We start from the raw sequence: 12015 nt of genomic DNA, 5'->3' as shown, positions 1-12015 counted from the left end.
TACATTTAATAATTGCAGGTATCTAAATTAAACATTCAAGTCAAGAATAATTTTATTAATCTGAGGCACAGCAGATGTTTAAGGGACACTAAAACCAAAACCAACAGTAGTGTCATCTATACATTCATACATTGTATACTTCTTGACCTGAAACATGCTATTACAAACATACAAAATTCAGCCTTGTAAACACTCACAATGAGGCACCAATCATTTCTCTAAACACATTCATAACTTCTAGAAATAAGTGTTTTTTATATATATATATATATATATATATATATATATATATATATATATATATATATATATATATATATATATATATATATATATAGGCAGTGCATCTTCCGCGTCATATTAAATTGTGTGAACAAGCCACCTGGGTCTTGTGTAATCGTTACCCACATATTCCAAACACATTAAAATTAATCAAAAATATTTCTTAAAAGGGTGCCAAGTAACATTTTTGGATTTTAGAGACACTGGGCAGCCTGGGAACAAAAAGTCCAGTGTCACCTTGGCAACCATGAAAAAGGCTTTTTTTTTTATATTTTATAAATTGAGTAATCAATGTAAAGGTAGTGAAAAAATGCAGCATACACAAAGATTTCAGAAAAGCAGGACATTTCAGACCAAAATCGATCAGCTGCATTAGCAAGGTGTAGCGTTACTTTATATATTATATATTATAACTTTGACTTCACTTCCTTACAGCCATAACAATAATTCTACCACAGCGCTGGTTGCTCAGAAGGCGTATTTTCTATAACAGCAGCTCTGACAGTTGTGCTGACTGCAAGGCAAAGCACAAATGTCTATTAATGTGCTCATTCAAATATGTTACAGTTTCTATAGCAACAGCTCTTTTAGAAGGAACTTGTATGGTGGGCACACCACATAATCTAAACCTAATAATTAGCTGATTTAAAAAATGTATAATTGTTGATATTTTGAAGCTTTTTATAAGGAGCTGTTTATTTTTGTATGTTTATGGAAGGAGTCTCATGTGCTTTGTAGCAGTCAGTAAGTTTTCTGCAATAGGAAAGTCTTTAAGAGAGAGGACATTGTGCTTTTCAGTTCCTCCGTAAAATGACAAGTGGGACAAGTGTAGGCAGGCTATAATATTTCAAGCTGTTATATGTGATAATAGGAACTAACTTAATTTGTGCATGTTCCAGAACATCTAATGTAACTATAAATGTAGAAAAAAATATGTTTCATTCATTCATGGATGAATGAAACATTTGAATTGTCACTTTGTTATAGGAAAATAATCAACTTTGGGGAGTGCAACCCATCACCCCATAATTGATTATTTTCCAATGACAACATGCACCAAGTGTTTTATTCTTTACTTACTTGCATCTTGAACAGTTGTATGAAAGAATTATTATTTGACAGTTTCTTTTTAACAGACCTGGCTTTTAATTTGAAGTTTTTTGTCCAGCCTGCAGGAAAGTAGAGGATGTTCCATAAGAAGTGAAGAACCATGAGAGCTCAATGACCTTTGTCCAAACAGACGTTCTGTGTATTATGCTGCAATTTTTTACTAGCTCTACATTTATACTTCTCAAAATGTCAATATAGAGGTAGTTATGTATATATGTAGCATTTTTGTATATGGTGATGTCAAGTTCAAAAGAGCCAGGTCTAGAGTACGGATTATTTCAAAATAAGACTGACTTTGATGTTTATATGATGCTGAATGGAAATAACTGTTGCATGGATTGTGCTTCAGAGATTCATCTTAACTTTCTGACCATAATGAGGTCATTTCACAATGATTAAATCTTTCTACAGTGGTCAGCAAATACACACACACACACACACACAAGCTATTTTAAGTGGTGAGCACTGAGTGGTGGCATGGTTTAAACGTAATCCAAAGTTCAGTAAAGCTCAAATACATTAAAGTTATATTTATTTCATCAGACAGTGCTAAGATTATAGAAGTAGAACTACAACTAACAGAATCTTTGGTGTCAATTTGTGAGGCAACCAGCAAAAAAAAAAAAAAAATCGTTGCGACATCAATCATATCCTTTCTGTAAATATAGGCTAAATAAAGCTTCATTAAAAGGTGAATTAATACCTAATACAATCAGCACATGTGAGTAAAGCTAAAAACGTTCTCTTGAGTTACGCGTTTCATTTACTGAAATGTATAATTAATAATCAGGTGTAGACAGCGTTAAGAAATATAAATATATACACTCTCAATATGAAAACCTTATGACCTCATGAGAGAGGTGTTCACAAGGTTGACTCATAGTCCTTCAATACAAAATAGAAAAAGAAAAAAAACTTCTTCATGCAAAAAAAATATATATATATATACCTGAAATTTGGATCAATTAATGAAACCCAACATACCAAAAATATATATTTAAAAACTCTTCATCCTATATAGTCCTACTTTTTAAACATAGTGAGAGATAAAGGGACAAGAGCAAACCTTAAGAACCATAACCACAAAAAAATGATAATAATTCCTTCACAAAGCAAAGAGTGAGGCATGAATTCATAACATTTATGATCAGTGTCCATCAGTGTAACATGTCGTTTCGATTTCGCACTCCGTTAGGCCACTAGATCTTAGTGTTCTAAAAGGCAAGACTAAGAACATGACGGAAGAAACTGGTGCTTTACTGGTACCAGGGGGTCTTTCTGACCCAGCGTAGAGTAAACCCTGCATCTGTACGGATTTTAATGGAGGCTGCCTCGGCCTCTCTCACCGTCTCCTTCACTGACTGCATCAGGTTCTGTGCATTGTGGACCAGCATCTCAGTAGCCTTCATGGAGCACAATCACATGATCAGCTTTATTGAATGCCGCTGAAGGGATATTTAAAATAGCGATATCTGATTAACTCTCACCTGCTCTGATTCTTCCTCACTGATGTTAGTGCGTCCCAGCATGGTGGCCTTCACCGTGGACAGAATCTTCAGCTGAGTGCTGATGGTAGGGATCCGCTCACACACCTGAGCCACAAAGCACATACAGTAAGCACACGTGGGACTGAAAAATAACAATGTCCAAAGTACCTTCAGACGTAAAGAATTGTTTGGTTGTTTCTCATAAACGTTACTGGATTTAGGATCTTGTTCAATCCATATAAGAAACTCTACGAAGTCCATATTCGTATATCTTTATAACAATGCTTAAAAGTTTCTGGTAATGATTTATTATAAGCCTTTTTAGAAACTCCAACAATGCCTCATGAAGCTCTATTAATATTCTATAAATAACTCTTAATTCTCGATCAATTATAATCATGGTGTAATGCACGGGTCACTATTAATTATATATTATGTCGTGTGCTGTACTGAATCACATTTTATAACTAATAATGAGCTGGGAATGATTATAAAGCAACTGAAATACATATTATTATCAATTATAAAAACACACGATGCACATTTCAAATGTAAGAACTGGTAAATCCTTACAAACAAAGAATTATAAGAGTTTTAATGATTTAAGAGCTTAACAACTGAAGAATATAGGCTTCATAGACAGTGTTAACATTATACTTGGTCTATTCTGAGTTCTTTAGAGTTCTGACTTCATGAGATTGTAGTGTCTTTCATGAATGTGCCTTATTATAAATACTTTTGTTCCTCTTTTAATCTTTCATAGTAAAACACTTTTCATTTTGAGCTCTGTGCTGTATCCATCCATCCATCCATCCATCCATCCATTTTCGGTGCCGCTTATCCTACACGGGATAAGCGAGGCATGGAGCCTATCCCAGGGAACTCAGGCTAGGACCATTTGGAAATGCAAATCAGCCTACAGCGCATGTCTTTGGACTGGGTGAGGAAACCCCTGAAGCACAGGGAGGGCATGCAAACTCTGCACACATAGGGCAGGGGTGGGATTCAAACACTCGACCCCTGGAGGTGCGAGGCATATGTGCTAACCACTAAGCCACCATAAGCCTCCCCACCGGTTTCTATAAATAATGATTATTATAATTAGAACACAAGACTAAGGAGATGTGTCCATACTGACCTGCAGTAGGTTGGTGCGAATGCGTTTGTCAGTACACTGTTTAGCCACCTCTTTAGCCAGCCGCGTGACCTCATCAGAGGCCTTGGCGATGTCTTTAGCACACTGGATCAGAGCGCGCTTGTTGCCGCTGCCTCCACGCACCAGACGTGACATTTCAGCCATCAGCAAGGCCATTCGCTTAGCTGCTGCAATAATATCATTACCCTGAGGAAAAACAAGACCCAGGCGATTTCTAAAAAAAGCCATGATGGATGGACATGCTACCTGAGTGGAAAATCGGATTAGATAATATAAAACCAAGTGAGTGATAGATTTAAAACCATATAATGCATCAAGTTACATCTAAGGTAACATTCTGTCATATTTCAATTCTGTGGAATAGCATTGTGTCTTTAATTTATTCTATACCTTAATGCTGCAGTGCTGTGTTCACAAAAGGGTTAGACAGACCAAAGTGTTAATCACAGATTCATCCATTGCAATTCCATTCCTGCATCATGCCTTATATGAAATTAGTAACAGACAGCTAGTAAACATACATAACCTTATAACAGTTCATGAAAAAGGAAAAGGACATCAGTTCATATCCAGTTGGAGACTCCAAACCTGAGACTCATGCTATAACACTTGTCTTCAAAAACAAACATTTTAATGACTGTAGAAGGAGTTCAAGACGTGCACATGACCTTGTCGAGTTCATACTCATGGCATTAGTGTGTTAATTTAGTTGGTTAGAATAAAAGCAAGTATAAAAGAAAAAAAAAAAAACAGGCAGGTGTCATGACTTCATCACAGTGTGACCCTGAAGTCATTGGGAAACTGTCATCGTTGGCTTCACATGTTGGCAAAAGCTGAGTGACTGACAGCACAGACTGAGTGAACGGCTCCTCTGTCAAACCAGTCCAGAGGCGTGACAAGCAGAAAAAAAAATAAAAGAGCAGCGATGGACTTGTGAAGCCAGTATCAGTTTATCAAAGAAATGCACAACAAACTCGCCATTCATAGAACTGTCATAGGCAACCTCAGCAGCAATAAAATTACACTGGACCCAAATGTGATGCAGCAGCAGCAGCTGGTTTGTATGTTCCCATAGTCACATCTGGGTGCAGAACAGATGCTGCAGCCCCTCAGGGCCCGGAAGCACAAGTACCTTACTGGACCACTTGCGAGCTTCCTGGTGCAAGGACTGGGCAGCAGCCAGCATGGACTGGTTAACGGGCTGATTGGAGGGCATTAAGAGCAGTTCAGGCTCGTAATCGTCCTCGTTGTCTGTGAACTCGTCCTCATCGTCTATATCTACGTCCGCCGCAGCGGTCACAAAACGCTCGTCTGTCGCGTCGGGCTGGGGGAGGGGAGGAGGAGGGAGAGGAGGAGGAGGGAAAGAGGGATAGCAGTGTGGAGAAAGGAGGAGAGAGTTAGTATGAGAGGCACTGGATGGAGATGGAAATCTATTGAATAGGAGAGGAGAAAGAGTGAGACGAGAGGGAGACATGGGGTTTAGGGACAGGAAGGCAGAGGTAGCATTGTGGTCCTGTTGGATAAGCTAGCAGGAATGTTACTGCACACAGACTGCTCTAAAATCAGGCTGAAGCACTCAGCATTTTCTATTCTCATGTACAAAAACTGGTCTTTGTGTTGCTATATGCAAAACTAGAAGAGAATAATAGAATTCAATTAATTTAGTCTCTCTGCTCCTTTTTTTTATTATTTTTTTTTAGTAAAAACAAAACAGTTAAGGAAAATTGAATACATTTATATTTTAAACACTGTACAGTCCCCTCTGGAATGGCAAGGTCAATTCAATTGTATTTTTCTGTTGACTGAAGACATTTGGGTTTGAGATGAAAAGATGAAGATGAGATACATCTAATCTAAATAAAAGTATTTATAACCACCCAATTTTTAGGTGAGCAAAAATATTGGAACATGTGACTGACGGGTGTTTCTTGTTACTCGGGTGTGTCCTATTAGATTGATTGTTTAAACAATAAATAGTTTTGAATGTCTACTTTGGTTTTAGCCTTCAGTGTTTCACCTGTGAAGACTGCATTTGTTATTAAAAAAGGATAAGTCAACATGAAGATTAGAGGGCTGTCTATGGGAGAAAAGCGAGCCATTTTGGAGCTGAGAAAATCAATCAGAGGCACTGCACAAACATCGGGCATGGCCTATACAACAATTTGGAATGTACTGAAAAAGAAAGAAACCACTGGTGTACTGAGCAACAGACACTGAATGGGTTGGCCAAGGAAAGCAACAACAGCTGAAGACAAACATTGAGAGCTGTGAACAACCTCCACATGTCAGGGGTGAAGGTATCACAATCCACCATTTGAAGAAGACTTTGAGAGCAGAAATATAGAGGCCATACCACAAGATGCAAACCACTCATCAGCAGCAAGACTCAGAGGGCCAGATTGGAATTTCGCATTGGAAAGAAATACAGAGCTGTTCTGGAACCAAGATTAACCTCTAGCAAAGTTATGGAAAGGCCAAAGTGTGGAGAAAGAAAGGATCTGTTCATGATCCAAAACATACGAGCTCATCTGTGAAACATGGTGGAGGTAGTGTCATGGCTTGAGCTTGCATGGCTGCTTCTGGAACAGGATGGTCTGATACAGAAGCCTCTATTGTTTATGTTAGCTGTAAATACCAGGAAATAAAAGCTGAAATCTTAAACTCTTGTCTCATATCCATCTTTTGATCAAATCCTTTTGTCTTTGGTGTATAGCACAAATGAATTGACCTTGCCGTTCCAGTAGTTTTAGAGCGGACTGTGTATTGTACATTAGTAAAAGATTTGGCATTTAAAATAAGAAAAAAGAGGCAAACTGCTCTAAAAGCATGCTAATAGATTAATAGCTTCTAGACATTTTTTTTTAGACATGACCTGAGTAGCAGCATGATGCAAAAGTATATTTTCACCACCACCAGCCAAAATAAAATGCAAATACAAAACCAATTCTGCACCTGGGGAATAAGATTTGTCCACAAGCATTCATGAAATTGTTTAACCTCCAACAAAATTCCAATAAAATATCCAATAGAGCGACTCCGCTTTGCCTTTGTACTTTCAAAGTTTACAGATTCTCAGTTCAGGCCTTAAAAAGACAGGGATTATGAGCAGAAGTGAACAAAAAAAGACAAATGCAAACAAATGATTTAATATTGCTCAATAAATATTCATGCACGTCGGCTCTTTTGGTACTGATACACTCTTTTGGTAGTGATTCAATAGTAATAACAGAACGGCCTCTTCGTTTGTCCACTGAGGATAAAATATGACAACAAGATAAATGTAAATCATTTACAAAATGGACCAAAGCTGGAAATACTTCCTGTCCAAAGCTGGAAATAAAATGGTTATTGGTAACAAAAGGTTAGACATTAATATGCTCATTAAAGGCAAGCAAACACCTTTTGTAGATGACAGTTTCCATATCTTCACTGAAATTGGAATCATCTGAATGATCTGATTTTCCAAATTTCAGGGTTAGAAATAAAATAAAGAAAAGACGTCCATTTTGATCCAACAGCGTGTCTCTGCACCAGTGCGAAATTCAAGACATGTCTACATGACTTTCTGGTATGTGCAATACTGTACTGTCTTAAAATGTAAATATTAAACATTTCATTTTTTTAGTTTCCTCAAACTGCATTTTACAGCAGGACTTGAGAAAGCTTAAAACCAAACAGAAACCACAAACATGCTTTTAAGATGACACACATTAAGAAGACTCACCTTACTAGACCATTTGCGGGCTTCATCGTGTAGTTGCCTGGCGGCCACCATCATTGGCTCGCTCACCATCTCCCCGGCCTTCTGTTCAGGGAACTCCTCGTCCTTCTCCTCAGGAGGAGGAGGTCTGGGGGGAGGAACTTCTCCCTCTGGCAGCGGTGGTTTCGGAGGAGCCTGTTCATCATTTACCTGACACACAGGACAGAAGCGCTGTCTGAGCGAAATATTTTGTAGTGTTCAGAAAAACAATGCCGCATTAATGACTAAGGAGAAGACATGGCAAAGCTGCAGCACTAACATGCAGCTGATCCAGATCTGGAGGAGGAGGAGGGAAATCAGGTTCCTGAGGGTGGAAGGCTTCTCGGACTTTCCCAACAGCAGACAGAATCCTGTACGCTGAGTCCAGAAAGCTTTTTTGAAGACCTGCTCAAGAGCAACAGGACATTTTATTTGAATTAGAAACCACAAGAAGATTAAACATGCTCTATAAGGCTTGTGATGAAAGACCAATCCTCTTCACCTGGATTCTGGATGTTTCCTGCTACAGCCTTGGCATCAATAACCATGGGCGAAATTGTTTTGCTCAGTTCATCTGAGGCTGCTTTCACCATCTCTCTGAATTTAGGGTCTTCAGAGTTCTCCACTTCTCTCTTAGCCACCAGGAGTATCCGGTTAGCCCGTCTGGCAATGCTAGTGGCTCCAGCTACCAGCATCTGGGGCTGAACGTTCGCCATAGCCACACGGCACTTATCGATGTCTTTTTTGATGGCTTCTTCTGAGGCATCCAGGAGGGATTTAGTGTCAATAGCCTCATCTACCAAACCTGAGACAGGGGAGAAGGAAGACAGTTTAATATATACAATAGATATGATTTTACTTAACTAACTCTTACTGGAATCCCTTGTAGTGCGTTATAGGGGTGGACTATAAAACAAATAATATATCATATATATCATAATATATGAAAAATCATATCACAATTCTTACACGATATGAATCACAATATACAGTAAAGGTTAGCTAACAAACTGAAGAATTTTTTTTTTTTACATAATGTCTACAAAAATACACGTATTTTACATTTTTATATTATTACTTTGCTTAGAAAAAATTAAATACATTTTAGCTGAAAAGGAGAAAAACACGTCTGTAAAAATGTTTACATTTAAAGATTAATTTCAAAACAGTACAACATTTTTAAATCACATCAGTGACTTCCAATCAGTTTGTAATTATTATTATTATTATTATTATTATTATTATTATTATTATTATAAAAAAAGAACATTTTAATAAAAAGATATCACAATATACACAGTATCTCAGAAAAGCATATTGTGACATAATGTATCAGAATTGTGATATTATATCATCATATTGCCTGGCTCTTATACATTATACACTCTCAGAAATAAAGGTACGGAACTGTACTTTTTCTTGTTGCTGGTGTTTTACCACCACAGAGACAGGATTTGTACTTTTAATATTTATCCTTTACTTGGGAAGGTGCATGTGGTGTACCTTTAATTAGCTTTTAGAATAAACTTGAAAGATGCACGAGTGGTCCTTAATGTGGAAGAAGAGGAAGAGGAAGGAAGAGGAGGAAGAAGGGAAGCTTTATTGTCACTGTAACATGTACAACGACAATTCATTTGGCAACACTGATATAAACATTAAATAATTTTTAAAGTTTACTATATTTCACATTTCCAGGTGAGAGATCCATACTAAAGGTACAGAAGATGTACACTTGATGGTTCCACCTCAGTGACAAAGAAAACTTTGGTACCTTTATGTCTAAGAGTATACTGTCACATACTATTTACACATGGTCTACTATTAACTATAGCAATACACAGTTTATATCATATAACGTGTAGTAGACCTATAGTACTACCATTTTTATTTTAATAGACTCTCAAAAAAGGGTAGTAAACTGTACCTTTCCTTGTCACTGGGGTGCTACCCTCAAGGGTACATCTTTTATACCTTTAGTATGCATCTTTTACCTAGAAAGGTGCACGTGGTGTACTTTCAAAGCTTTAGTCTAAAAAGTAATTACAGCTCCATTAATCTATCTTTAATCACTACTTCAGAAAGGTGAACTATATCCAGATTTCCAGGTGAAAGATACATGTTAAAGATATTTAAAAAATAAGCGTCCCACCCCAGCGACAAGGAACAGTACAATTCAGTACAATTTTTAACTGAGAGTGTATATTATACTGTAAGTAGTACATTATATATGTAAACTAAGCAAACATTCTGCATACCAGTCATTTTTTCAATATTGTCAATCCACTGGTTTTTCATGGTCTCAAAATGTTCGTACGCTGCCTGGTTGCCAGGGTTCTTGAGCAAAATACGTGCAGCAGAAGTAACCTGTGCAGGACAATTAAAAAAAAAGTCCAAACAAATGTCTAGCTTCACACTAAACATCACATACAATTCAAATTGCGATCAGCGAAAGTCCCCATTATTACAGAATAGTAAGAAATAACCCACAATTACAATGGTTTTTGTTGCCTGATCCACTTGTATCAGCACCATGCTCAAAAACATGCCACTAGTCTGTCAGTCAGCGTCACCGCTGTGCTGAGAAATCATATCTGGCCCTATGTTGATCCCTGTCCATTAGTGGACAGGGGTGGACAGCAACAGATGGGCTCCAGTCATTGAAAATTCATGGAACTGGACACCTACAATGTGCACCTATATGCTTGGTTAACCTAATAAAATGGCCAGTGAGTGTAGCAACTGTGTGTATAAATGGGTCTCTGTCTTGGCCAATGGTTAAATATCAAATCTGTCACTCTTGCCAATATACACAGGAGCAGAATGTAATGTTCTCTCTCTCACACACACACACACACACACACACACACACTCACACACACACATAGTCCCAGTGGTGACCCTTCTACATACCTGAGGTGTTAACTCCCTGGCTGACTTCACTGTTGCCTGGATCCCTTCCACTGTGCTCTTATTGGCTGTCCCTACAGCAGCAGCTTTCTCTGCTGTGGCCCCCAGCCTGTTAGCATGATTCTCAAAGTTAGATGCTCTTTCATCAAAGACCTGTGCAAGAAAGAAAGAAAAACATTGTGCATGCTAGGTACCTTGCCCATTTCTAGCCATCCACCACTGAGTAACAGATCAATAATAATAATTAAAAAAAAAAAAAAAAAAGTCAACTCTTTAGTGCCATATGTCTATGTAGTTAATGCGTGTTTCACACACCTCGTCCCGGTTGGGGGCCTCGGGTGGAGCTGTAGCTGCCACAGCTAGAAGCTTGATTGGAGTCGTAGTATCACTAAATACATCAGAGACCTCCTGTGTCATTGCCTCCTGCATCTTTGCTTTCAAATCCTGAAAACAGAATAATGTTTGAAATGAAACAAATCAGTAATATATAAAATAATGGTACAATGTAAATATATTCCAAACAAATGACTAGGTAATAAGAATAATTAGGTAATAACAGTGTCAATAGCTACCAGAAGATGGCGCTGCTCAATCATACAAGGAGATTTTATTTGCCACTGTTGCCTCAGGCTCAATCAGGGTCTAAATCTACATCCCGATTTCAGTAAAGCTGCTTTTTGTCAGTGTCTATTGTTAAATGTGCTCTACAAATAAAGATGAAGTGAACTGAATTAGATCAGGCATTCAGAGTGCTCCTCTAATGACTGGTTTTACTGTACTGTTGTAGATTGTGACCAAATTTACTACACTGTTGTATGTAGATTGTGACCAGATTTGCTGTATTGTTGTAGATTGTGATCAGATTTGCTGTAGTGTTGTAGATTGTGACCAGATTTACTGTACTATTGTAGATTGTGACCAGATTTGCTGTAGTGTTGTAGACTGTGACCAGATTTGCTGTACTGTTGTAGATTGTGACCAGATTTGCTGTAGTATTGGAGATTGTGACCAGATTTACTGTACTGTTGTAGATTGTTACCAGATTTGCTGTAGTGTTGTAGATTGTGATCAGATTTGCTATAGTGTTGTAGATTGTGACCAGATTTGCTGTACTGTTCTATGTAGATTCTGACCAGATTTACTGTACTGCTGTAGATTGTGACCAGATTTGCTGTACTGTTGTACAGGGTGTCCAAAAATTCAGGAACCAATGAGAGTAAAACTATATATACTCAACATATTCGGATTGACATATTCCCACTGGTTGCTGACTTTAAATACACAGTATAGATTGTGACAAGCTTTTCTGCACTGTTGTAGATTATGACCCGATT

At 37.8% G+C, this 12015-nt stretch overlaps 1 protein-coding gene across 2 annotated transcripts in view; it reads right to left on the bottom strand.

Moving 5' to 3' along the window:
* Nucleotides 1-343: 343 nt before the first annotated feature.
* Nucleotides 344-12015, bottom strand: part of vcla (vinculin a) — a 49339-nt gene continuing 37667 nt past the window's right edge. Inside the window, exons 13-22 of one of the 2 annotated variants that reach the window (XM_053621552.1) lie at nt 10997-11125; nt 10685-10834; nt 10030-10138; nt 8277-8579; nt 8055-8179; nt 7760-7945; nt 5168-5359; nt 4018-4221; nt 2880-2984; nt 344-2795 (exon numbers count right to left, since the gene is read on the bottom strand). In XM_053621552.1, the coding sequence (XP_053477527.1) occupies nt 2649-2795; nt 2880-2984; nt 4018-4221; nt 5168-5359; nt 7760-7945; nt 8055-8179; nt 8277-8579; nt 10030-10138; nt 10685-10834; nt 10997-11125 (1650 nt within the window). In that variant the 3' untranslated portion in view covers nt 344-2648. The remainder of the gene's footprint in view (nt 2796-2879; nt 2985-4017; nt 4222-5167; nt 5360-7759; nt 7946-8054; nt 8180-8276; nt 8580-10029; nt 10139-10684; nt 10835-10996; nt 11126-12015) is intronic. The other variant, XM_053621553.1, reaches the window with a different exon arrangement.

This window comes from Ictalurus furcatus, chromosome 3, assembly GCF_023375685.1.
Source record: "Ictalurus furcatus strain D&B chromosome 3, Billie_1.0, whole genome shotgun sequence".
Lineage (NCBI taxonomy): Eukaryota > Metazoa > Chordata > Actinopteri > Siluriformes > Ictaluridae > Ictalurus > Ictalurus furcatus.
The sequence above is the reverse complement of the archived record's forward strand: the minus strand, read 5'-3'. Positions and strand labels throughout refer to the sequence as shown.